This window comes from Nyctereutes procyonoides, unplaced genomic scaffold (assembly GCF_905146905.1).
Source record: "Nyctereutes procyonoides isolate TBG_1078 unplaced genomic scaffold, NYPRO_anot_genome, whole genome shotgun sequence".
NCBI classification, from domain to species: Eukaryota; Metazoa; Chordata; class Mammalia; order Carnivora; family Canidae; genus Nyctereutes; species Nyctereutes procyonoides.
The window spans coordinates 44,558,499-44,583,798 of NW_026575052.1; the positions used below are offsets into that span (position 1 = coordinate 44,558,499).

The 25,300-nt window shown below is 48.2% G+C and overlaps 1 protein-coding gene across 7 annotated transcripts in view; it reads left to right on the plus strand.

The window, feature by feature from the left end:
* The window catches only part of PPP2R2B (protein phosphatase 2 regulatory subunit Bbeta), a 439,499-nt gene that overhangs the window by 398,461 nt on the left and 15,738 nt on the right, over window positions 1–25,300 (plus strand). For all 7 annotated transcript variants that reach the window (XM_055332678.1, XM_055332677.1, XM_055332676.1 and 4 more), the window contains one exon: window positions 2,172–2,336. In XM_055332678.1, the coding sequence (XP_055188653.1) occupies window positions 2,172–2,336 (165 nt within the window). The remainder of the gene's footprint in view (window positions 1–2,171; window positions 2,337–25,300) is intronic.

Sequence of the window (25,300 nt, forward strand, 5' to 3'; positions counted from 1 at the left end):
ACACCAAGCCCAGGGTATAGGTCAGGGAGCTGGAGAGAACATCAGAGGTGCAGCTTGGAACATCCTAGGAGACACAGCCTCCTGCCCCCCAGCATGTGGTGCTAACTGCAATCATATTTATAACTCGGGCAGCAGTTGAGTTGAAAGGTAGTATTTTGTGAATCCAGACCTACATGCTCTGCAGACCCAAGTGATATTTGCATCTGAGTTTGGTGGGGCAAATTGTAGTAAAATGCAGTGTTAGTTCAGTCTCAGACTAATTTTGGAAAGCCACGACAGGACTTATAACAGATCATTGAAGGGGAAAGAGGCAAAACCAAGTACAGAGCCATTATTGCACCAAATTGTGTGCTGGAGCTTAGGTGGTGTGTGGTAACAGATGCCTATGTTGATGCTGGTATGACTAAAAATACAAGCACATTTATTTGTACCATATATATACTCTTTTTTTAAGATTTTATTTATTTATTCATGAGAGGCAGAGACATAGAGGGAGAAGCAGGCTCCCTGCGGGGAGCCCACTGTGGGACTGGATCCCAGGACCCCAGGATCACGACCTGAACCAAAGGTAGACGCTCAACCACTGAGCCACCCAGGTGCCCCCCTTATCTATACTCTAAAAAGGGGGACTGTGTTACTAACTTTATGAAACATCCATCCCCACCTAATAGCAGAGTCTGTGTTAAGTTACTTCTTGTTGAATCATTGCACTGTTTCCCCAAATGGGATATACAAGCTCCTGACACAGACGTAAACATTTTTATTTTAATTGGTATGCATTTATTTCATGCATACTATTTAAAATGTAACCAGCTCGTTAAACCCACAGTTTTATGAATAGTGGGTTACAGCTTAGACAAGGCTAGGAAACAGAGTTGATTTAAGCCGACCAGAAGGACAATGTTAAGCGAATACCACCTGTTGATATACACTTGGGGCCCAATCGGAAAGCTGGCTCAAAAGTGATTAAGTCTTGGGAAAGTGGGAATCACTTTGGTCAGCTTTCCTGTGTAACAGCACCCACATTACGAGGCCCGTTTCTTTGCAGGAAGTTTCGGGTCCTCGGCATCACAGCCTCAGACAGGTGCTTCCTACCCTGCACGCAGGTCCCCCAAACTCCAGGGTAGCACAGACTCATTCCCTCCCACATGCCAGACATCCTCCTGAAAGTCCTTACGTCCACTGAGGCATCTCCACAATTAAAAGGCCAAATGATCCGTTTCAGTAATTAAGGACGAGGTCTTTGAAAATGGAGGTATAATCATTCTTGATCAGAAAGGAAAATACTGAGGAAGAAAAAAACAGATGTTAAAACAAAGGTCTATTCTATGGGAGGCTGAAACTGTCCCACCATCCAACTGGAGGACTTTTTTTCTGGTGCTTAAACTCCCACCCAAGCTCTTAAGGCAAATCACAGCTTATGGAAGCTTGAGGTCCTCTGTAGTGTCTTCGATGAGAGACATTTTGCATAATTACTCAAAAGCACAAGGTTGGCCCCTGGGAGGGAATCCTGGTGCTGCTTCTCCAGCCTTGTGACACAGGGCAGGCCCCCATCTCCATCCTTGGAGGGAATAAGAAAAGGACAGGTTACAGAGCTGTTCTAAGGATTAACTGCACTAACGTACTGATCTGCTTTGCAAACAATGGGCCTATGGTCAGTGCTCACAAAATGATAGCAGCAGCTATTCTTACTCTCACCAGTGTGTTATTAAAGAAGATCTCAGGGATTTCGTGGAAGAGGATTCACAATCTACTGTGGGTAGCATTTATCAGCCTAATCGGGGGAAAGATTCAAGTGAACTGAATCATTTAGTTGGAATGGGGCTAGCTTCTTCACCACTGTTGTCTTTGTGGCTTGGCACATTTTAGCCTGATTGCATGAGCAGACAACTTCGATGGGCAATGGGACGCGTTCCCTATGTGGTGGAGGATGAAATATTCAAAAGAGGCCAGGGAGACCTAAGTTCTAATGATGCCTCAGACCTGGGCATCCCTGGGCCTCATCTGCCAAGACCAGTAAGCCCTGCCTCATTTGCTTGCAAGGTTACCGTGAAGATTCCCTGTGTGTGGTAGATGCTCACAGGTTACCCTAAAACTAGGCGGTGCCGCTACTCATCACCCCTGAGCTTCTGCCCCCAGTCCTGGTCCCGTCCTTGACTCACCTGTGCCAGATATCGTTGACATTAAGCCGGCCAACATGGAGGAGCTCACGGAGGTGATCACAGCAGCTGAGTTCCACCCGCATCACTGCAACAGCTTCGTGTACAGCAGCAGCAAAGGGACAATCCGGCTGTGTGACATGAGGGCGTCGGCCTTGTGTGACAGGCACAGCAAATGTGAGTAGCAAGCTGTGCACAGTGGATGGGGTGATGGGGTGGGCAGGCCAGGCCCCTGACCTGCAGGAGGAGGAGGGGAGAACCTAGAGGATTTGGATCTCCTTCCCCACCTGACACCCCCTGGCAGCAAAGTCCAGGTGTTGGCCTGACTCAGAATCCTCCACATCTGGTGTGTGGGTACATATAGAAACCCTCACGTTCAATTCCACAAGTGTTCGCTTAAGGCATGTAATCCAGAGGTGAATGAGACCCTGTCACATCACATTGTGGCATGATCCGAATTGTGTTTTAACATCACTCTTGCTGCCATGGAGAGAATGAATCTGCAGAGTTCCCTGAAGGGAGACCAGTTAGGGGATCATTGCAATGTGCTGGCAGGCGATCTGGGGATGAGTGTGGCCTGGACAGGGGTGCTGGTGTGCAAGTGGAGAGGGGCTGGCGGGTTCTGGACAGATCTTGTTGGTAACAGGGCCTCCTGGACTGTGTGAGAGGCTGAGAGTATACAGGCAATCACAAATGGCAACTGGGAATGGTGACTAAGTTAATAAAGCTCTCCTGCATGTTTAAGAGTTGCTAGACCACATCTTAAAAGTTCTCTTCGCCAGAAAAAGAACTTGTAACTCTGTGTGGGAATGAATGTTAACTAGGCTTATTGGTGATTATTTTGTGGTATATACATATATCAAATCATTATATTGTATATTTAAAACTTATATAATGTCATATTTCAATTATATGTCAATTAGAAAAAAAAAAAAAACAGCACCTGTAGGAAGTGGTTAGTGCCCTCTTGGAGAGGTGGTGGCTTTGGGACCAGAACTTTAGAAATGCCCGTGGCCATAGTGTGCACTAGAGAAAAGCTTCAGAGGAAGAGGATGGGTTAAATGAAGAGCAACTGGACTCACCAGCCACAGTCACGATGGTTTTCTAGGCATTGTTGGAGAGAAGTAGCTCCCAACTAGTGGGGACTGAGTGCTTAGAAGCCAAAGGCTCCACGAGCTCCCTGAGCAGGGGAGCCTGCTGGCCCCAACAGTGAGTATTGGGGTAGACCAGGAGGGCCTGGCTGTGGTGGAGGAAGGGAGCCCAGTAGCAGCCCACCCTCTCCCGTGGGCTCAGCCAGGTCCACCAGTACGAACAAAACAGTAGGTGAGACCTGAGACCCTGGGGAAGTGCCAACCATAACAGATGTTCTTTGAAGTCTTACTTCTCCATCCTAAGATTTTGCATGGATTTTGCATTTTATTCCCATAAAATGTCTATTTTCAGTTTAATTAAATAATTACATTTCTACCCTACTCCCAGATTTCAAGCAAAATTGGTGTTCCCAAAAGAGAGTGTTTATCCTATGGCTTTCTGCACTGCCTGGTGCATCACCATTTCCTCCTCCTCCTACTCCTCCTCAGATATGTACATGTGCCCCAGTTTGAGAAAAACAGTCCCTAACATGTGGAGAGTAATTTGAGATCGTTTGGCTGGAGAATACTGATAGAATTTATGGTTTATGGAAGATTAACACAGTGGCAATGAGAAGAAAGAAAGGTGAAGTAGAAAATATTGCTTTGGTCTCAAGACAAAGGACATTCAGGATGGAAATCAGAAGGAAGAGAAGAGGAAAAGGGACATTTGTTCTTTAAATAACTACGGGTGACGTAAGCAGTATCAGAGGTTGGCCTTCATCGCGCGTAGATACTTGTTGCTCACCGCCCTTCCCCTCCAGAACACAAACCCTCTGAGGATAAGCACTAAATCTATTCTGCTCACACCACATTGCCAATGCGTGGCACATAAGTAGGTGCTCAGTAAATACTTGTTCAATAAATGCATGAACGCCTGAAGGTTGACATAAATGGCACATGAAACAGGGACTGGTGAGAGCCACATTGGGGCAGAGTCAAGGCTTGGGGGTCAGTTGGGGAGCTGCTTTGTGTGGGGTGCCCTGAGCAGCCTGAAGTGGGGGACAGGTGTCTCTGGTGAGTGAAGCCAGAACTGGCTGGTACGTCCCCTGACCAAGGTGGATGCTGGAGGTGGCGCGAGGAACTCCAGTGTGCTCACAGCCTTGGGTGGCAGACCCGGGTACTGAAGAATAAAGCTCACTGGGAGGTTTGATGAACCCGGAGCTCGGGGTGGGAAAAGGAACTCCCAGAACCAGAAAGGTTTGGAGCAGAAGCTTTGGAATTGGAACTGCCCTCTGACCTTCAGTTCCTGTGTGACCTCGGGCAAGTTATTTAATCCTTTTGAGCCCCAAGTTCCTCGCCTGAAAGTAAAATTCATCGGGACAGCCCCATTGGGCAACTGTTCACTGGAAGGAGATGCCAACCTGTGTGTAAGAACCTGGTGTCTGCTGGACGCAGGGGACAGTAAGTGGCAGCAGTAGTTCCCACAGAAGACCTGAACTCTGCCAAACCGGGCCTGCAGCTGGGGTGCAGTGCTACAGCCTTAACTCTTTTCCCATGACATGAAGCCCCATTATTCATTTGTTTTAGTTATTTTTGTTGAGCACATACTACATACATCAGGTACTTTGCCAGGCGGAGGACATACCTGGTTTCCTCCGCATGGAGCATCCTATCTCTGTTAGTGAGGGTTCTGCAGACAAACAGAACCAATAGGAGGTGGATGGATAGACAGACAGACATATACATGTGTGCATATGAGAGAGAGGTTTATTAGAAGTATTTGGCTCATGGAATTACAGAGGCCGACAAGTCCCAAGATCCACAGTGGTGCAGCAGGAGCCCCACAGAGCCAATGGTATATTTGCAGTCCAAGTCCAAGACCTCAGACCCAGGAGAGCTGATGGTATAATTTTAATCCAAAGGCCAGCAGGCTCATGATCCGGGAAGAGCCAGTATTTTCAGTTCAAGTATGAATCCAGGGGGAAATAAAAATGAACGTCCCAGCTCAAAGGGGTCCAGCGAAAGAATTTCTTCTTATTTGGGGAGGGTTGGCCTTTTGTTCTGTGTAGACCTTCAACTGATTGGATGAGCCCCACCCACATTCGGGAGGGCAATCTGCTTCACTCAGTCTGTCAATTAAAATGTTCAAATCATCCAGACACACTTTCAGAGAAACACCTAGAATAATGCTTGACCAAATATCTAGGCACCCCACGGCCCAGGCAGGTTGAAGAAAGAAAGACCCATTCATCAGGGAATGACAAACAGGACATTGCAACCGTAATAAGGTAGGAGAGGCTCATAGTGCTGCGAGGGAGTGCGACATCACCTCCGAGCTGTGACCTGACCCTCGACAAGAGACCCAGGAAGAGTCATGGGGCCCACAGAAGCAGGAAGCCTACTGAGCCACACCCCCAGGTGCCCCCCCAGGGGCCTGGGTCACACAGCCCTAGAGAGGCAGAGCCTGGGGACGGTCCCCAGGAAGGCCCCAAGGCCCCCCCGCAGCCCTGCCTCCCACGCTCCATCCCCACCCCGGCCACAGCACTGCTCTGAATTGCCAGTGCCAGCCTCCTAATCTAATTAAGAAGCGAACAAAATGCATTTTCCTGACTCGTCCGAAGTGCCCACCTTCTTCGATGCACATCCCCCTTTGTTCGGTGGCGGCGGCGGCAGCGGCAGCCCTGGCTCCTGCCGGCTGGGGAAACGGGCTCACTCTGACCTCTCGCCTGACATTTCATATTGATTTTCTCCATCCTCCTCAAACGCCAGCCTTCGGTGGGCGACGGCGCAGCCGAGGTGTGTGAACAGAATTGAGACAGTTCATCAGAGTTCAAGATGAAAAGCAACATTGGCTTTCGGAGATGAGCTCTGAGAAGGAGAGTATTTAATAACCGTCGGCGTTTAATCAAAATGCCGAGCAGAGCCCTGTGATCAGGGCTGCATATATTAATTTCCATATGCCCCTCACTCTGCATACTCAGCAGGGGTTGGAAGGGATGATGCTCTCCTTCATCTCTCTATTTTTTTTTCCTATCCCTTCTGGCAGCAGTGACAAGGGTTGCGTTCGCAGTTTGAGATTTTAATGCCTGGAACAATAGCAGTTGGCTGGGCTGCACCGTGCTTTCCCTTCCCAGTGCATGACTGTTGGCAGGTGAGTGAAGACACTGGCCCAGGTCGGATGAATGACAACCTAGGAAATAAAAGAGAAATTACATCTGACCTCTTTCCCAGGGCGCTGCATGAATCTGGTCCCTGCCCACCTCTCCAACCTCAGCTCCCCATAGTCTGGCCACACGGGGCCTGCTCCTCTAATGCACGCAGACCTGCCTCAGGACCTTTGCACAGGCTATTCCTCGGCCTGGAATGCTCTCCCAGCGTGTTCCTGCTTGTCTGGACTGTTCTTGTTTTTTTAGGTCTCTGGGAGAATCTCGCTTCCTCAGAGAGGAATTCCCTGTTTACTTCATTTGCACCCTGTTTATATCTCATTACCCTGTTTTATTTATTTTTTTTGTAGCATTCGTCTCTAGCTGTTTTCTTTTCTTTCTGTGTCCCCCCCCCCACCTAGAATGTAATCTCCATGATGGCAGGGACTTTATCTTACCAACCACTGAATTACCAATACTTAGTGTAGTGCCAGCTACATGTAGGGCTTCACTGGATCTCTGTGGTGGAAAAGCAGGCAGATGGGAAGTGACGGGTGAAGGAGGGTGTGTTCATTTACTAGAGCTGCTGTAGCAAAGTACCACCAACAGGGTGGCTTAACCAAACCTAATTATCTCACAGTTCTGGCACCACAAGTCCCATATCAGAGCATTAGCTGGGTTCACTTCTTCTGAATGCCATGCAGAAAGGCCTTCTGTTCTAGGCCTTTCTCCCTGGCTTACTGATGACTGTCTTCTCCCTGTGTCCTCACATCATCTTCCCTCGGCACGTGTCTACATCTCAAACTCCCCTTCTGTTAAGGACACCAGTCATATGGGATTAGGGTCCACCCTACTGACCTCATTTTAATTTACCTACCTCTTTAAAGACCCTCCCTCCAGAAACAGTTACAGTCTGACATACTGGGGGTTGGGCTTCAACATAAGAATTTGGGCAGCAAGGGACACAATTCAGCGCATAACAGGAGACAGTAAAATAATCAAGAGCACTGGCCCTGGAAGCAGCAGTGCCAGGTGTGCATCCCAGGCTCTCTTGCTGCTGTGGGTGAGGAAAGCAGCAGGTGAAATCCTCAAATGGAAACAGAGAAGGCAGGGGGCGGCGGGGGCGGTGGTTTCCCCTGAAGGGCCCTAGAGACTGAACCTGCCACCAAACTGTGGATGCAGTTAAAGAGGGAGGAAGTGGGAGGTGACTAGCATAAGCGTGAAGGTAGGCCTGAGTTCCAGACCCCCACGTGCAGCAATGTGAGGAGAGCAGGTACAGATGGAGGCTGGCAGGCCCGGGTGAAAGGGGTGAGGTCAGACTCCTGAGAGGCAGGCACCTTGCCTGTCTTCCACACTCCCCCCAGGGTCGTATTTTTACTTCCCTGATTTGAAGTCCGTGAATAACAAGCAAACCCTGCTGGGTGCCTTGGCTCCGGGGTGGAAACATAGGGTTCCCTGCGTGCGCACACGCACACACACACACACACACACACATACACCCTTTGACTTGGCTGCCCACACCTGCCTTAGGTACTGGGATGGGCGAGGCAGTGCAGAGCCCAGCAGGATGCTCCTTGTCCTCATCCATCCAGGAGGCCGGGAGAGAACACAGAGTGGGAGGCTTAAACAACATGCATCTATTTCTCTTATACCGGAGGCTGGCAAGTCCATGACCAAGGCCCAGACAGACTCAGTGTGTGGTGAGGACCTGCCTCTTGGTTCCTAGACAGTGTCACAGTGCTGTGTCCTCACACGGTGGGAGGGGTGAGGGACCGTTCAGTGGGCGCTCTTCTCATTCATGAGGGCCCCACTCTTGAGACCTAATCACCCCCCCCCAAGGACCCCCCTTACAGATGCTGTCCCACTGGGGCGGGGGGCGGGAGGATTCGACATGTGACCTTGGCCCAGGGCGAGGGGCACAAACGTTCGGTCCAGAGCATTCCCTGTCGGCACAGGCTAGAATGTTTTGCTTTGTTTCTTCCCTTCTTCCGGCCTAGACTGACAGTAGTGCAGGAGCTCAGAGACAGGGCCAGTGTCAGGGAGGGACGTCAGTCCGGTATCCATTGTAGTCTGTGCCCATGGCCTAACTGCGTGACCTGGAACAGGTTTCTTAACCCCTCTGTGCCTCAGCTTCCTCGTCAATAAACTAGGACCAGTGGGAGTGCACACCTTACAGGTGAAGCCTTAGAGCAGTGCCCGGCCCGTGGGAGCTCCGTGTCAGATTCGGCTGGGATGCTGGTGCAATCCTGCTTCCTTTCCACACGTGTCTTTTAACAGTGGAAACAGGAGGGGCACCTGGGTGGCTCGGTTGGTTAAGCCTGTCCCTTCGGCTCAGGTCATGATCCTGGAGTCCAGGGATCGAGCCCTGCTTCAGGCTCCCTGGCTCCCTGTTCAGCACAGAGCCTACTTCTCCCTCTCCCTCTGCCTGTTGCTCCCCCTGCTTGTGCTCTCCACCACACCTCCCCCCCGCCCCCGTCAAATAAATATTTAAAAAAAAATGGGAACAGGAACAGCAGCAGCAATGGCCATAGATGTAGTAATGTCAGAGGCCATTATCACAGCTAACTTCTAGAACATTTTATGATGTCTAGAAAGTAGGCCAAGGGGTGAGCTCATTCAGCCCTCCTGACAGCCACTGAGGTGCATACCATCATGAGTCACATTTTTTTTTTAATTTTATTTATTTACGAGAGAGAGAGAGAGAGGCAGAGACACAGGCAGAGGCAGAAGCAGGCTCCATGCAGGGAGCCTGACGTGGGACTCAATCCCAGGTCTCCAGGATCATGCCCTGGGCTGAAGGCAGCACTAAACCACTGAGCCACTCGGGCTGCCCCATGAGTCATGTTTTACAGATGATGAAGAGGGGAGACAATACTCTGATGGCCACCAAATGTTCCTTTTTGTGGCAGAGTACCAAATGCTCCCCAGTGACAGAGCTGGGGTTTGATCCAGATGTGTACTCCTTAACCAGGACACCAGAAGTCTCTTATTCAGTTAAGATTTATTCAGCACATACTCACTCCTGCCTTGATGGAACTCATATTGCCAGCAGGGAGTCAGGGGTCACGAGGAACACACCAATATACAAATGAACGTGCTCATCTCTTTTTTAAAAAGAACATTTATTCATGAGAGAGAGAGGCAGAGACACAGGCAGAGGGAGAAGCAGGCTCTATGCAGGGAGCCCAATGTGGGACTCGATCCTGGGACCCTGGGATTATGCCCTGAGCCCAACTACTGAGCCACCGAGGTGACCCTGAACTGAGATTGGAATTGTCAGAAGCAGATAAAGAGAGATAACATCGAAGTATGAGGGCCCTCACAGGGGAGCAACCTTGTGTGTTTGAAGAATAGGAGACAGATTGGTGGATGGAGGCTTGGTGGGCCGAGCCACAGAGTGGAGAATGAGGCCAAAAAAGTAGGAGCCAGAGAAGGTTGTCTTGGAGACCAAAGCCCCTGGGTACCCTTTAAAGTGAGGTGGAAGCCAGGAGATGTTTCTAAGCAGAGAAGTGGCTAGTACTCTACTAATGGCCATAAGAGAAGTTCTCAACGGGGTGGCGAGCTGGAAGCAGAGAGACTGGTTAGCAGGTGCTCGCCTCAGCCTGGACAAGAAGCGATAGTGCCTCTGACCAGGACCTCGACCCTGAAGGGCTGGTAAGTAGGCAGATGCAGAATCTCCCAAGGAGGCAGACCTCAGCGGACCCACTGAGGGGCTGGTGATGGAGAGATCTAGAAAGAGAGGCACATAAAATAACTCATGGGTATCGGTCTTGACCGACTGAGGGCGTAGTGATGACGTCCAGAGATGAGGACACTGAGCATGGGAATAGGTTGAGGTGGAAAGACCAAGCATTCTCTTTGGGATGTTCCAGATCGAGATGGCTCTGACCAGCCCATGTAGGAAAGTGTGCAATGCATGGACACCTGAGTGTGGAAGTCGGAAGAGAGGTGTGGGCTGAAGAGAGAACCTAGGAGTCATGAGCTGTTATGATATTTAAAGCCAAGGGACAGGGTGAAGTCACTTAGGGGAGAGCATGTCTGTGGGGAGGAGTGGAGAGTCCAAGACAGAGGCCTAAGGCCCAGCAACATTCACCAGAGGGGTGGGGGTAAGGGGACGTGGTCTGAGAGTGAGCTGCCATGAGGGAAGAGGAAAAAGAAGGCTGGAGGACAGAGGGGCGTGGGGAGGCTGTGCTATAGAAGCCAAGAGAGGGGAGAAGGGGGGGTGAGGAGTCAGGGCTCCTGTGTGCAGCAGTGACAGGTGGCTGTGCAGCACCCGCCCCCTTGCCTGGCTCCACCAGTGAGTCTGCTCCATGCAGTCATTGTCTTTCAGCAGCCAGGCCCTTCTGCACCGGCAGCTCAAGATGTGACCACCGAAATTCCCTCATTCAGATGACACCAAGGCAGGCTGCCTAGCTAGGGACAGTCAGCACCAACCCTGCAGGGCACTTCCACCTGTGGCCATGTGGCTGGTGTGAAGATGATCAGACTTTTTTATGTGGTGGAGGATAGATAGAAGTCCTGGAGGCCATAAAGTCTTATTCATATTTTAGTGAATAACGTAGTCATTGGGAAAACAGCCTGGTTCCATTGCAAGCAGTTCGATGCCCACTCTAACCAATCAAATCAGAAATTCCATTTTCCTCCAAAAGTGTGTATAGTGGAAGGGGGTGCCTCTTACTTTTGAGCCCTTCTATATTTGGTTTAAACCTCACAACAGCCCATGAAGATTGATACCAGGAACTCCGATTTACAGATGGGGCACAGAGGTGAAGACACCTGCCCCAAGTCAGAATGAAGGAGCCAACATTTGATCTGTCTGCTTCCAAGAGAAGTGTTTCTTATCCTGGCTATTTGGCAGTTAGAGAAGGAGCATGACCCTTTGCTAACATCCAGAAGGATTATTTCACGGGGCCCCATTTCATATAATGCCCACCTGCTGGATCCCCCAGCCCAGTGATTACCAACTTCAGAACTAACTGTACCCTTGCAGAGAACGTGAAACCCACTGTCTCCTTCTTCACCCTCATCTACAAACTTAATTGCCAAGTCCTGCTTCTCTAGACCGCTAGATCCCTTAATAAAGCTACGGCTCATTCCCCGGGTCTCTGGTGGAATGTGCCCGAAGACATCAGCGAGAATACAGCCGCAATGAATCTTAAAACCTCTGAGGTTTGACAGAGCTTCCAAAAGAGGTTCAGTATTGATCGGGCACATAATTAACTGTTTATTTTAGGGGAGTTTAGGTGAAAAAGACAAGGCCCTTTATTAAAATGCTTCTGCCTGGTGACAGGATTACACACAGAGAGACACCATCCCCTCCTGGGGAAAAGCCAGAGACTTGCTACAAGGAGTAGAATTCACTAAAACCAGCCCTCCCCCCACCCCAACCCAGTGCCTACCCCCTTCCAGTTTAGCAGCCATTAACAACTGAATAGGCAAGACCCAAGCCATCGAGTAAAAATAGAATCCTTTCCCCCCTTCCCCCATCCTCATTTCCATTTTTGATTAATTTAACCAGTTCTGTCAATTAGTCATCCTAGAGACTCCAGTTGAGTGCATTTTCCTAAGAAGTAGAAGGCTTATTAATTTTGGAGGCAAGTATCATTCATTAGTAGTTGACACCTTCCCGGGCCCTGCTCTTTCCCTCACTAGGGGCTCTTAGATGAGAAGGCAATAGAGTCACAACTGGCTCAGGCACGTGGCTAGAGCCCCAGAGACACAGAACAGGAAAGGCTGGCCATGACTTTGTAGGTGGCCCTGGGCCGCTTTAGGCTTGGGACATCTCAAAACCGACTGGCCCATCATCCTCATCCATGACAAGCCATCACCAGCAAAGCAGTCACAGGTACTGGGTGAGCATCCTGACCTTGAGGTTCAAGAGAACCGTAGTCAAGGGAGTACCTGGAGAGAGAGGCATGGGCCTGGGCAGGATAGGTCCTCCCACCGCAGGTGACATCAGAAAGTTCACCTCTTCCTCTATGTACTAGTTTACTCTGGCCCCTGTAACAAATTATCACAAATTAAGTGACTAAAAGCAACAGAAGTGTATTATCTAATGGTTCCATAGGTCAAAAGTCGGACACGGGTCTCACCGGCTAAAATCAAGGTGTTGGCAGGGGTGTGTTCTTTTGGAGGCTCTAAGGGAGAATCCATATCTTTGTTTTTTGAACTTCTAAGAGCTTACCCCCATTCCTTGGCTTATGGTCCCTTTATCTGAAAGCCAGCAACAGTGGGACGAATCCTTAACACAGCCCTTTGCTTTTCTTCCTTCCTCTTCCACATGTAGGGACTTTTGTGAGTGCATTGCATCCACCCAAGTAATCCAAACTAATCTTATTTTAGGTCAGATGATGAGCAACCTTAATTCCATTTACAATCTTAATTCACCTCTGCCATGAAAGGTAAAATATTCATGAGTTCTGGGGACTAAGACGTGGACATCCTTCGGGAGTCATGACTCTGCCTACCCTATTCCTCAAGTGTCACTAAGTAGGATTAAGTGCCCTCCAACTGACCACCTGATACTATTGGTGGAAATTATCTGTTTCCATTGCGTCTCTGTCATTAAATGGCTCCTCCATTATTGCTGAAGCTCTTATTTATCCCATTTGCACTTAGCATAGCGAAGGTGCTAACCAAATGCCTGTAGAACAGCTATAGTCATGCAGTAGGATAAATTTGCACCTGAGTCTTCTCTGTATATAAATGAAAAGGCTCACACTAAGGAGTGGTTGGCCCCATCTGTGTTCACCTCGTTTTGGAACACATTGGCATTTGTAGGTGACAAAAATAAAAGGAAGAGGAGTTTCCGAAATGATGATAATCAACCTACTGATCATTTATTTGACAACTATTGATTGTTGCTACTGTGTGCCAGGCTCTGTTCTAGGCAGTAGGAAAATGATATCGCCTGCCCCCATGGCACCCTATCCAAGTAGATAACACAAACAGGCAAATAAGGTAATGTGAGATTTGGCTAAAAAAAAAAAAATCTAAAGTGTTTCTGGAAAAGTAACAACAGAAAATGCAGAGGCTCTGAATCTGGACTGTGCTTTGCCAGGTTGAGGGACAGAGGAAGGCCAGTTTGTCCTTCTGTAGTATGGTGAGGGAACAGCAGGAGGGGACTTGGGTAGTCCAGGTCCCAGAGGACTCTAGTGAGAACTCATTAGAGGTCATCAGAGGATCACTAGTATTCAGGGGTCACCCCACACAATCCCTGGGCCTCAATCTCAGGGTATTCCATGCAAAGGGTTTAGGAGTCAGGCACTTGGTCGGTAGCCCTCTATGCAAACGTAAGGCATTTGGCTTTTATTGTATGTGGGAAGGGAAATCTAGGAGGGCTTGTGCAAAGGAGTGTCATGCATAGCCAAGGTGCCTGGGTGGCTCAAACACCTGCCTTAGGCTCAGGTCATGATCCCAGAGTCCTGGGATCGAGCCCCATATCCAACTGGCTTCCTGCTCAGCAGGGAGTCTGCTTCTCCCTCTCACTCTGCACCGCCTCCCTCCTCCCTGTGCATGCTCTGTCTCTCACAAATAAATAAAATCTTAAAAAAAAAAAGGAGTGCCATGCATAGACTTGTAAATATATCACTCAGGCTACATAAGGAGGAAAAGCAGATGCTGGGAGAAGAGTTAGAAAGACATCAAATGGTTCAGGCAAGAGAGAACGGAGGCTTAGATCTAGACTGGCCCCATGTGGGCTGGGCTTTGAGTGTAATGTGAACAGGACTTGTTTGAAACCTAAATATGGAAGGTGAGGTAAAGGGAAGAATCCAGGATGATGCCCAGCATTCTGTCCTAAGCACGTGCCTAGATGCCGGGCAGTGGATGAGCTGGCATAGACTAGTGAAAAGTCCATTCGGGGAAGAAGCTCACAAATTCTGTGGACTCAAAAGATTCATCTTAAAAAAAAAAGGTATATACGAATATATTGATACCTTTTACTATTTAGCACTTTCCCATTTACAGAGCCCCTTCTGTTATCATATTGATCTTGACAAAACCCTGTGAGTTCAGAGTATTTCCTCCTTTTGCAGCTTGAGGAAATGAAAACCCAGAAAATTTAAATCTCATACACCGACAAAGATCATGGATTTATCGTGGGTTTATTTCTTCCTATAATGAATACGGCCACCTCCCGTACTTGCCCAGCACTGGAGGGTAGAGAAGGGAATGGGGAATCTCTCACGTGTGTAATTGACCCATGTTTAAGTATATCGGCTAATTCCAGCCCCCTGTGCAGTTCACATAATTCTATTTTGACAGCTCAGTAGGTGGCATCCATAACTGAGTTGTGAGAGCTGCTGTCCACTCACACAGCTTCCAGCCCCATCAGTGCAGGTCCCTTTATCTGCTGAATTACTCAGAGCACCTGCTGGCCTCCCATCGTCCTCAAGCACAGCCCAGAGGCAGCAGAGGGCAGGGGAAAGCTCACCCCCATGAAGCTTATAATGATACTTGCTTCTATCTTCTCTTACATCTTTAACCTGGACATAAAGATTTAAATAGGGTTTATCTTATAGGTGAGCATCCTTAATCCTGGGGTCGACTAGTTCATTCTGTAATTTTGGTATCATTTCAAAATCCCCGTAATGTAATGGAATTGTCATTGAAGAGTTTACATAGGAGAAAATAGGATCACTCAGCTTAGGAAAAAAAGGGGTAGTGAGATCAAACAAAGCAAGGACCCGACCGGTCAATAAATGTGAGCAAAGTATTGTGCTCAACACAGTGGGACAGGCACACAGACACATAGGATGCAGTCCGTGGTTCAGTGTACTTACCTCAGACAAGAGGATATGAAACTATGGTGTGTCTCTAACATACACTTCATTTCAAATGGAATGTGAAATTTAGATTCCCAGAGTCCGGGAGAAAAAATGCTGGCTACATACGTAGTATTTATGCTGAATATCATGTTACATTGTTAAGATGAACTTCCATGCCCAATGTCATCCTCAGTGTGTCCTGGGCATTCCCCCCAAAGTTCCGAATCCTATTTTTCAGTCCCTGTTTACTGAGATTCCTCTGTATTTATGTCCCTGTAGTGCCAGAGAAATACAGATGTGTATTACTACAGCACATGGTTGCTCACATCCAAGGAGGTCAGGAGGTAGCAGGCGCATTCCTGAACAGCGCATGCTAACTCATACTTAGTGAGGGAAGGAAGGAATGATAGACCTGTTTATGAAAGAACTCATATCAGATTAGATATAGTGTGTGCCTCACAATCTACTAGTGCTAGGGTTCTGAGCCAAGTATGTAAATGGAGACATTGGGTGTTACTTTTCCCCCGGTGCCCAGGAAAGTCAAATGAGCTCAAACTCAGAATTCTCTCACTGTTAAGCTTTCCTCCTAGCAATTTTCCTGAAACATTTGTGGTCTGTATATATGCCTGTACTACAAAATCATATTTATGAAAATCATATTTACAAAATTATATTTATTAAATCACTATTGAGTATCAAGCTATAGATAACAACCTATTTTAAGAGTAATATATCGTCATATTTTATGATGTTTTGACTTTCATGTCCTGATGAGAACTTGAGAGCTCTGCTCCCAAAGTTCAGGGAAGGAAATGATTGTTCCTGAGTCATCTGTCCAGAAGGAGATGGGTGGGATCGGTCAGAGGGATAAGAGGGGACAGGGAGTGGAAGAGGAAGCAGTGGAGCAGAACGACCACCTAATAGCTTTCTGGCATTAAGTTCCCAACTATACTGAAGTTTATGAAGGTAAATTCGAAAGGCCAGTTATAGGTACTGGTGAGACTTGTGGTTTGGAAAATAGGTTGGTTTCTTTTGCTTTGTTTTGTTTTGTTAAATATTTTATTTATTTATTCATGAGAGACAGAGAGAGGCAGAGACATAGGCAGAGGGAGAAGCAGGCTCCCTGCGGGGAGCCTGATGCAGGACTCGATCCCAGGACCCTGGGATCATGACCTGAGCCAAAGGCAGACACAACCACTGAGCCATACAGGTGCCCCTGGAAACTAGGTTTTAATGAGGGTAGAGAAAGGACGCATACTCCAATGGTCACTTGCACTGGTTCTGGCATCAGACAAACCCGGTGTGGGTGACTTGGACCTAACTTCTTGCATTTAAGCTCTGTACGCTCAGCGGCTCCCTCTACAAATTGGGGACAATAATAATAGAGCCTGAATTATTGCATTATTAGAAGGATTCAGTGAGATAATGCCTGGCTCACAGAAAGCACTCAGTATTTATTAATAATATTAATAATTTATTATTTTATAATATAATTTATTATATTAATAATATTAATAATATTAATAATATTATTTTAATAATATTTTATTCTTATCCCAACAATCCAGGAACTCAGAGTCTTAGATGAAAAATGGAGGCTCAAGAAAGCAAGTAACAGGCAAAATCAAAGATCTAGTCACAGGGAGAGCCAAGATTCAAACCCAGGTCAAAACCTCGTGGCTGGGGACGCCTGGCTCAGTGGTTGAGCATCTGCCTTTGGCTCAGGTCGTGATCCTGGGGTCCTGGAATCAAGTGTCACATCAGGCTCCCTGCAGGGAGCCTGCTTCTCCCTCTGCCTATATCTCTGCCTTTCTCTATTCTCTCATGAATAAATAAATAACATCTAAAAAAAAAAAAGCCCATGGCTGAAGCTGTTTAGAAAAAATGCCTAGAAATACTACCTGCCATTACGTCACTAGGCCAGGGCGGGTGGTGGCAGGGTAAGCCAGGTACTGGGAGAGCAGAGGAAGGCTCAGGCATTCCACTGGTGGAGTCTGGCTTTCAGAAATCAGCATACCGTGGCTTCAAGTTCCCTGAGCACCTGCTGAGCTGATGCCTGGTGTGCACCACAGGGAGGCCGGTGAGCAACAATGCAAAGATCACTTCATCTTTAGCGAGATTCAAAATGAGAATGGGATACAGCCTGTCCCTCGCTCCCCCTGACCAAGTCGTTAAGCCCAAGTGCTTGCTGAGAGACGCGGCCTTTATTTTGTGCAGCAATTGCAAAATGTATTCTCTCTGCCTCAGAGCACAGAGGCTTGAAGGGCCCAGAGGCTCCTGGAGGGGAAGGGGAGCCCATGCGGAGATGGTCTGTGCGCAGCCAGGGAGGAACAAGAGAGGGAGTAGCCAGCAGGTGAGGTGCTCCATCAGTCTGGTGACTGTTGTCTATGTTGCCCTGCTGCACTGTGTTACGTCTGTAAAGAGGTATCTCCGCCCAGCGTAACTCTCTGTGATGGGTGGGAGCACCCAGCTAATGAAACCCACCCTGATGCATAGTCCTGGGGCCCTGCCCTCCGGTGCTATCTCCAGGCCGGAGGGGTCACCCTTCCTAATCACAGGACCAGAGGACTAATGATGTAGAAGGGGGGACAGTGGTGGCCCAGATTGCAGCGGCTGGGCTCCCATTCCAGCCCTGCCTCCTCCCGGCCTGTGCTAGGGCCATGACTCCAGAGCCTCATCTCTTCATCTGCAAAACAGTTAGCTTGAGAGAGTGGAGTGGATTGAGCGCGGTGCCCGGCAGACGCGAGGCTGTTCCTCGTCGCACTCCGACACGGTAGCTATTGCCACCTCGAGGATGCGAGTCAGACCCCGGTCAGTGGGTTAGGAACAAGGGTTTCCTGTAAAAGCAGTGTTGGAACCCAGGCAGTGCACCCGAGCCATGGAGCACAATGAAGCCACAGCCAGCCCACACCAGGCCCCTCTCCATGCAAAGTTTGGTCCATATCCAGATGCCCCCCCCCCCCCCCCAGCTCAGCCGTGAACCCCTCACTCTGCTCTGGCAGGAGATTATTGTCAGCGGGGAGCCGCTCCTCTCTCCCTTTCCGTGCATGCGCCTCTCATTGCGGTGATTATGTATCCAGCCTGGGAAATGGTGACATCCTGGGAGTGCGGCCCTGGCCACTGTGGTGCCATGACAACCAGCCTCCCAGCAATCACCCCTAATAACGACCACACACTCACCATCCCTTACACTTGGGCAGAGGCTCCCCAGGGAGCTTGGGCTTCTTTTGGAGCAGCTACACAAAGCTTCCTGCTGGGAACAGATTTTGAGAGCAAGAGACAAAAATCAGAGAGGTCTCTAACCTGGCATGTATAGAGTGGGCCCAGGGACCTGAGGACCCTGTTGTCATTGTCTGCAGCCCAGTGGTTACAGGAATGTGTACTTCCACAGCGGGAACATAAGGACCCATAGATGCCTTTGCAACTCACTAACCTTACAGAGAGAGGTTATACTGGAGGGAAAGACCAAATACGAGCATGTGTGTAGCCAGGCCTCACTGTTACCAGATTTCTTCATTAGGCTCCTGTCAAGACCCCAATGCCCAGTCGTCATGTCATCTGGACGGGTACTGCCTCCCTTCCCTGCTGCAGGTAGAGACATTGTGCTCAGAAATCTCCACTCAACATCTTTCCAGAATGACAGTTCTCAGAAAGGCATCAGCCCCACTTCGCTAATAAGTGCTCATTCCTCACAAAGGAAAGACAAACAGGCCCTCATTAGTACTCTTGTCTGTGGCTGTTAGCCCAAATTGCCCCTTTAGATGGGCAAGTACGCCCTCAGCCAAACACAGGTTCCTGCTTCCCTTCTTGTTAGATCACAGATTCCAACTGAGGCTCCTTCATGATAAATGAGGCTAATGAGGCTCTAAGATGCTGTCCTCACTCAGGGGGCACATGGTCCCCATCTCTCCAAACCCTTGATCCCTCAGCTGGGAGATGGAACTCATTCTCACCCCAGACAGCACCTGGCAGGTACCCCATGTCATCACGGCTCCCCCTGTTCTGTGGGGCCTGCCCCCTGCACTAAGGACTGCTCAGCAACTTATGGATTCTCAACAAATGCCTATGCTTCTAATAAAGTAAGGAGGCTGGCCAAAATTACCCAGTAAGAGGAAGAAAAGGATATAGAGGGCTGAAGTAGTCAAAGAAGGCTTCTTGGAAAAGAGCAGGAGGCAGAGAAACATGGGAGCAGGGAGAGGTGGTATCTGGACTGAATGTGTCCCTTCAGAATTTGTATGTTGAAATCCTAACCCCCAACTTGATCGTATTCGGAGGTGGGGCCCTTAGCAGGTAATCACATCATGAGAAGAGAACTCCCATGTATGGGATTCATGCCCTGATAAAAGGGGCCGCAGAAAGCTCTCTCACCCTTTCCATTACACGGATACAATGGTCACCCACAACCCAGAAGGGGGCCTTCACCCGAGCCTGATCCTGTTGGCACCTTACTCTCAAATTTGCAGCCTGTAGAACTGTGAGCACTTCTTGTTGTTGATAAGCCACCCATCTATCCTCTTCTGCAGGAGCAGCCCAAACTATGTCAGGAAGGTGTGAGCATGCATCACGGGCTAGCACCTACTGAGTGCTCCATAAACACCAGTCATCAGTATGACAGCACGTGACCCACACATGACAGGCTTCCGCCCGCACAGCTGACAGATGGATTATGTCCAACCGCACACTAAAATAGTTTCATTGGTTGCTAACAATGAAACATCTGGATTTCTCAGAAAAAAATAAGACTTTACAAATGAGACACTCTGGCTGTGCTGGACTCACATTCCTGCATGGCAGTGATGGGCTGGAGCTGAATGGAAACCGCCCCCGTTATTGGTTATGGACACACAGGTTGGCCACAGTCCCTGCCACTGTCTCACTGTGTGCCCGACCACTGGAGGTGGGAGCTCTCTGCTCCTGGTGCGAATGATGAGTAGGCCAGTGAGGCCACAGTGGGGTATCAGAGCAGAAGAGGAGAGGGCAGCGACACCATATCTTCCTGGCGTCTGGGCCTCCTGGCTTGCTCTCTTTGCAGCTGCTCTGTCCTGATTCTTCTGGGTGGTGTCAGCCTGTGGGTGGTGCAGCAGCAGGGCAGTGGCAAGAACACAGAGAGGAGAGGGTGGCTGGACCATGCGGGTTCACTGGCTCCCCAAACCTATCATAGCCCACGCTGGCTTGCTTTCTAGGCCAGTTGTGGAGCAGCAGCTGCTGAGAGGGAGCAGGCTCCTTGGGGACCTACAGGGAGACAGAGATGCCACTGGGCCCAGGAGCATGAGAGCAGCCTCCCAGAGTCGGGTTGGGCAAGAGAGCATCATCATTTCTCCTCCTGAGTTTCAATCCATTTTTTTCCTCTCTGAAGAAAAACAAGTTTTTCACTTACTATTTCTTAACTTTGAATGACTGTTTAATAAAAGATCTATTTGTGAAGTATCGGATAGGCTGACCTATTTCAAAAAGTTATACAAGTCAGGGACCGATGTCACCCCTTCTAGATGTATCGCTTACTCTCCGTGCTGCTGTGCATTGTGTTGCTGTGGTGTTCACTGTTGAAGAGTTATTTGTAGAATTAATCAAGGATTGTATGAAAAGTGAATCGCTAAGGGTGAGTCACTGGGCATCGCTCTTTCCCAACGCAGAAGCCTCTGAGTCTGCATATGATCTCCGTTGCCTTTCGGCGGCCGTGTCTGGGGACTGTGTCACTAGGCCCACGGTAGTATAGTAGCCGCTAATTAGATCTTAGCCTTCTCTCACTGTCCTCAGCTGGAGAAAGGCCAGCATCACCTGTCCATGGGAGTTCTTACCCTCCCTGGGAAAATTATTGGCCGGGTCTCTCATTGGGCAGAATTACTGGACGTGGCTTCTTGTGTGGTAAAAATTACTGGGTACATCTCAATTGTGGAGCCTTTTCTCTCCAGGGGCAAAACCATGGCCTGAATATCTCTGAAGGAAAATTGCCATCTGCCTCACTCTGTAGTCGTGCCCCCATTATGGGGAGATTGTCAGCCGTGTCTCCAAACAGAAGAGCGTGCCAGCTGTCCTTCTCCACAGAAGAAATGTCAGCAGAAGTGAGCAATTTCAAACCCGTGCGTGATTCTGAGTCTGTGCCTTTTGCATCATGAACCCAACCATCACATCCGGCTGCCTTCTTTCCTTTATTCTCCCTCTCCTCTGCCTGAGTCATCCAAGGCAGGGCAGTGGTGACATCATTCAGCACCGAATCACAACCCCTTGTACGGAGAAAGGGGTATTCCAAGCGATAGTCCAGAGACAAGCTGTGTCCGTGTTCCAGCCCAGTTCAAAGACCTAGAAATCCATTTCACAACTTGTAGCTATTACTGTCTGACCCCGGTGGAAAAACACATGAGGCTCTTGGGCTCCTCTTCGTGCCAAGCTTCCCTAAGGCAGCACACTCTTCTCTGTTATTCTGGGTACAGGCACTATGCCAAGGGCTCAACATGAAAAATCTATCTCACCTACCCTCCAAGGAAAATGAAGCTTGGAAGGAGGCAAGCCACTTGTCCAAGGCTTCATAACTTAGAAGCCACAGAGCTCGTTTCAGCCCAGGTGTGCCAAACCTGGAACCACTTGTCCTCTTAGCCACCAACCGTGGACATGAGTTCCAGGGCAGTGTCTAATGTGAGGTCCGATGAATGGAGCCACATACAGAAACAGCCTATATGAGCTCTGGATTCCCTCCATCCTCTCTTCTCCTGGTCCCAGAGCCTACACCACACGCAGCATGCTATGCTTCCTACCAGCTTCTGTCCCAGTTGTAATGTGGGTGGGTTTAGCTCTAGATTTCTCCGGAGTCAGCAGTTTTCTTCTTAACTCTTCCTGTCTTGTTGCCTCACCTCCTTCCCAGGATTCTGATACATCTTCAGTTACCCTGTCATCTGAGTTCTCTCAGGCGAACAGCGCTGTGTCAAGCACCATGAAGGATAATACTCGAGTTCCATGCAGACATGTTCATGTGTGCGTGTGTTATAACACAGACCTCTTCCTGCACAGGACACCTAACAGAGCCTGCAGAACTTAAAAGAAGTGTTGGTTGCTTTTTGCTTATAGTGTTGTAACCCCTGGTGTTCTGAGGGAGAGCGTGGGCTGAGAGTGCTTTGTCCAAAAAAAGACAATAAATAGAGGGAAGGGAGAAAGTGTGATCCAATAAGATGTGAAGGCAGGACAAATGCAGTTGGTTGTCAACCAGGGGCAAGTCATGCCCCCCAGGGGACACAGTTGGCAATTTCTGAGGCCATTTTTGACTGTCTCATCTGGGGCTTGGGGACTCAGTGGACACAGGCCAGGGATGTTGGTACACATCCCACAGCATCCCAACAGCAAAATATTATGTGTCCCAAAATTCAGTAGTGCAAAGGTTAAAAAACATGGATTCCTAAAGAATAATAAGCCTTTTCTTCCTGCCGGACTTCTCTGTACCTTAGGTACCTCTGTACCTAATTTCAGTGTCCACCCCCAAAACTGAGTAGGAGCTTCCCCAGCTCTTTTTGACCTCAGCCTCTATATTCATGAGTATTCTGCTGAAGTCACCTTGGGAAGGCTAACCTAGAGTACTGGGCATTGGTAGAAGAAAACTAAAAAATAAGACCTCTGGAATCCATGGGTCTTATGATCCGAGAGGGGGAAGTCACCTGGTAGACAATCCTACCTCCTTCATATGATAGACAAGAGGATGGGTCCAGAGTGCCAATGGTGGCCCAGCCATTGAAATGAGAGGCAGATCAGAGGTTAAAAGCATAGGCTGGGAACAGACCAAGTTAGAATCCATGCTCTGCCTCCTGCCTATGAGTAGGAGAACCCATGCCTGGGTTGATGAACTAGACTGATTTGTCCAAAAGGGAAATAATACCCGTGAATGTTGAGTAAGTTAATATATGTAAAGTGCACAGTGTAATTGTTCAACAATACTAGGTGTGAATAGGAGCGGCTATTTTGTGTCCGGCCTGGATTCCAACCCAGCATCGGCAATTCTCAGGCTGACTATCTTTACAGTATCTTCCGATGGGCACATGAATAGGTAAGGAGGAACAGAAGTACAGAAGTGGGAACTCACAGGTACCTCTAAAACATGAGAGAGCCCACTTTGATTCAGTTGTATGAGCAGAGAAATGATACTGACAGAGCAAGGGAAGGCCTGGTTGTGGAGACAGTGTAACAGGGAGGCAGACGGATAGTCCTTTGAAAGTCCCCCTCTGCTACTCACTTACTGTGTGATCCTGAGCAAGCTACTCAGCCTCACTTGGTCCATCTCCTCTCTAACTCAGGACACTGAGAGTATCATTCTGATAGGTTTGAGCGTAAATGGGATGATGTGTGCAAAGAAATGATAGGTATCATTACTGCTTTTGATGTTGTCTCTGAGACACACGCTCCCTGTTGGCAAATCTAACACATTCCCAGGGCCTCGATCTGGGCTCTTTGGATTCTCATTCATCCAGAATCTTTGCTCACAAGGGGAACAGAGCTTTTCTTCTCTCTGTCCAAAGTCTCTTCTTTTCTCTTCCTGAGTGCTTTATTTTCTAGAGCCTCTTTGGCAACCATGTAGGTCAACAGGATTTTTAATGCTAAGCCAAGGGGCTCCAAGAGAAATACCCAGGTACTCGAACCTTTTGTACCATAAGTTTAGTAAATTACGTGGAACACACAGTGATGTTCCATTTATATTCCCCTAGCTGGTTCCCCAGTACCTTCCCTTGCCTCTGATAATACAGTAAAAAATATCACTTATTCACACCTGTAACTAAGTTTGTGTGAATGGTTAACATTTGTCATTTCCTTTGGCCCATGAGTTCCAGGAGAGTAGGACTGGATCTATCTTGCTCCTTGTCCTTCATCAACAGTACAGGACCTGGCATGTGTGCATCCAAAAAATAATAATAATAATAATAATTTTTTGAATGTTCTAGGTCATGTACTAAGTGCTCTTGCATGTGTATGAATGCATGTAAAAGACGCTTAAATAGCTGATAAAGGATTGTACAGGCTGAATTACTGAAAACCTTGAATTACAGATGACTTCCTATTGAATGTATTTATCTTCATACTTTTCAAGGAATTGGAACAAATCCGAGGTGTATAGAGCACTGCTTAGCTAGGGACCTGTTGAACTAATAAGTATTATTTTCCTGTAGAAATTAAAATGGCTTGTCAATATTCATTCATTTAATATTTACTGAGCATGCCTCTGTTTCAGGGAATACATCCAGGTAAAACAGACAAAAACCCCTCCCCTCGTAGAGCTTGCATATTAGGAGACACAAAATATATTAAAAGCCAATGCATATAAACTGGAGGTGAGGGCCAGTGGGAGGAAAGGTTGTCTTACTGCTGATAGGCCATAGTGATTAGACCCCAGGGGTGAGAGATGGCCTGAGGGTCTGGGCTTATTGTGATATAAAGGTCTCGAGTCATACAAAGTTCTGAGGTCCCCAACTATGCTGGCTGTTGATGGTGTGAACTCATGACCCCTTGCTGTAGAAACTGTGTTCCTTAAGTGTTTGAAAGGAGTTGATTCTTTTGAGGACTCTGGCCGTATAAAAAGGATAGGGTAGGAGCAGTCATCATTAAGAGCCCCTCCACTGACTATCATCTAATTAATACATAATAAAAAATAGTGTGATAACCAGGGAGGAAAAAACCTTCCAGCTTTGAGATTCTGTGATTCTCTCTAGATTCTACTCTGGTTACCTTTTTCACAGCTGTGCAAATGTGTACATGTGTACATGATGCAGGGCAGAATCACATCATGATTAAGAACAAGGACTTTGAAGCCAGATGGATCGGAGTACAAAATGCCTCTACCTCGGTTGAGCTGCGGTCCTCAGACAGGTTACAAAACCTCTCTGTGCCTTAATATTTCACATCTGAAATAAGGAATCACTGTTCTTATGTGAGATTAGTGTAAGGACTAAATAGATGAAAAGCCCAGGGCCTGGAACATAGTAAGCTTCCTGTAAACGGTAATTACCAATATGTGAAATGTTGCTGCTGAACGAATGAAAAGAAGTCATGGCATTGATATTAAGACTTCAGTAAATATAGTCATGGAAAAATCTGCCAAGTGCTGTGCTGGCCAATCCATTGTCTATAACCTGCCTTCTGTGTCGTACATGGTAATTAGTGGTAGGCTGATGAAAGAATTGCCT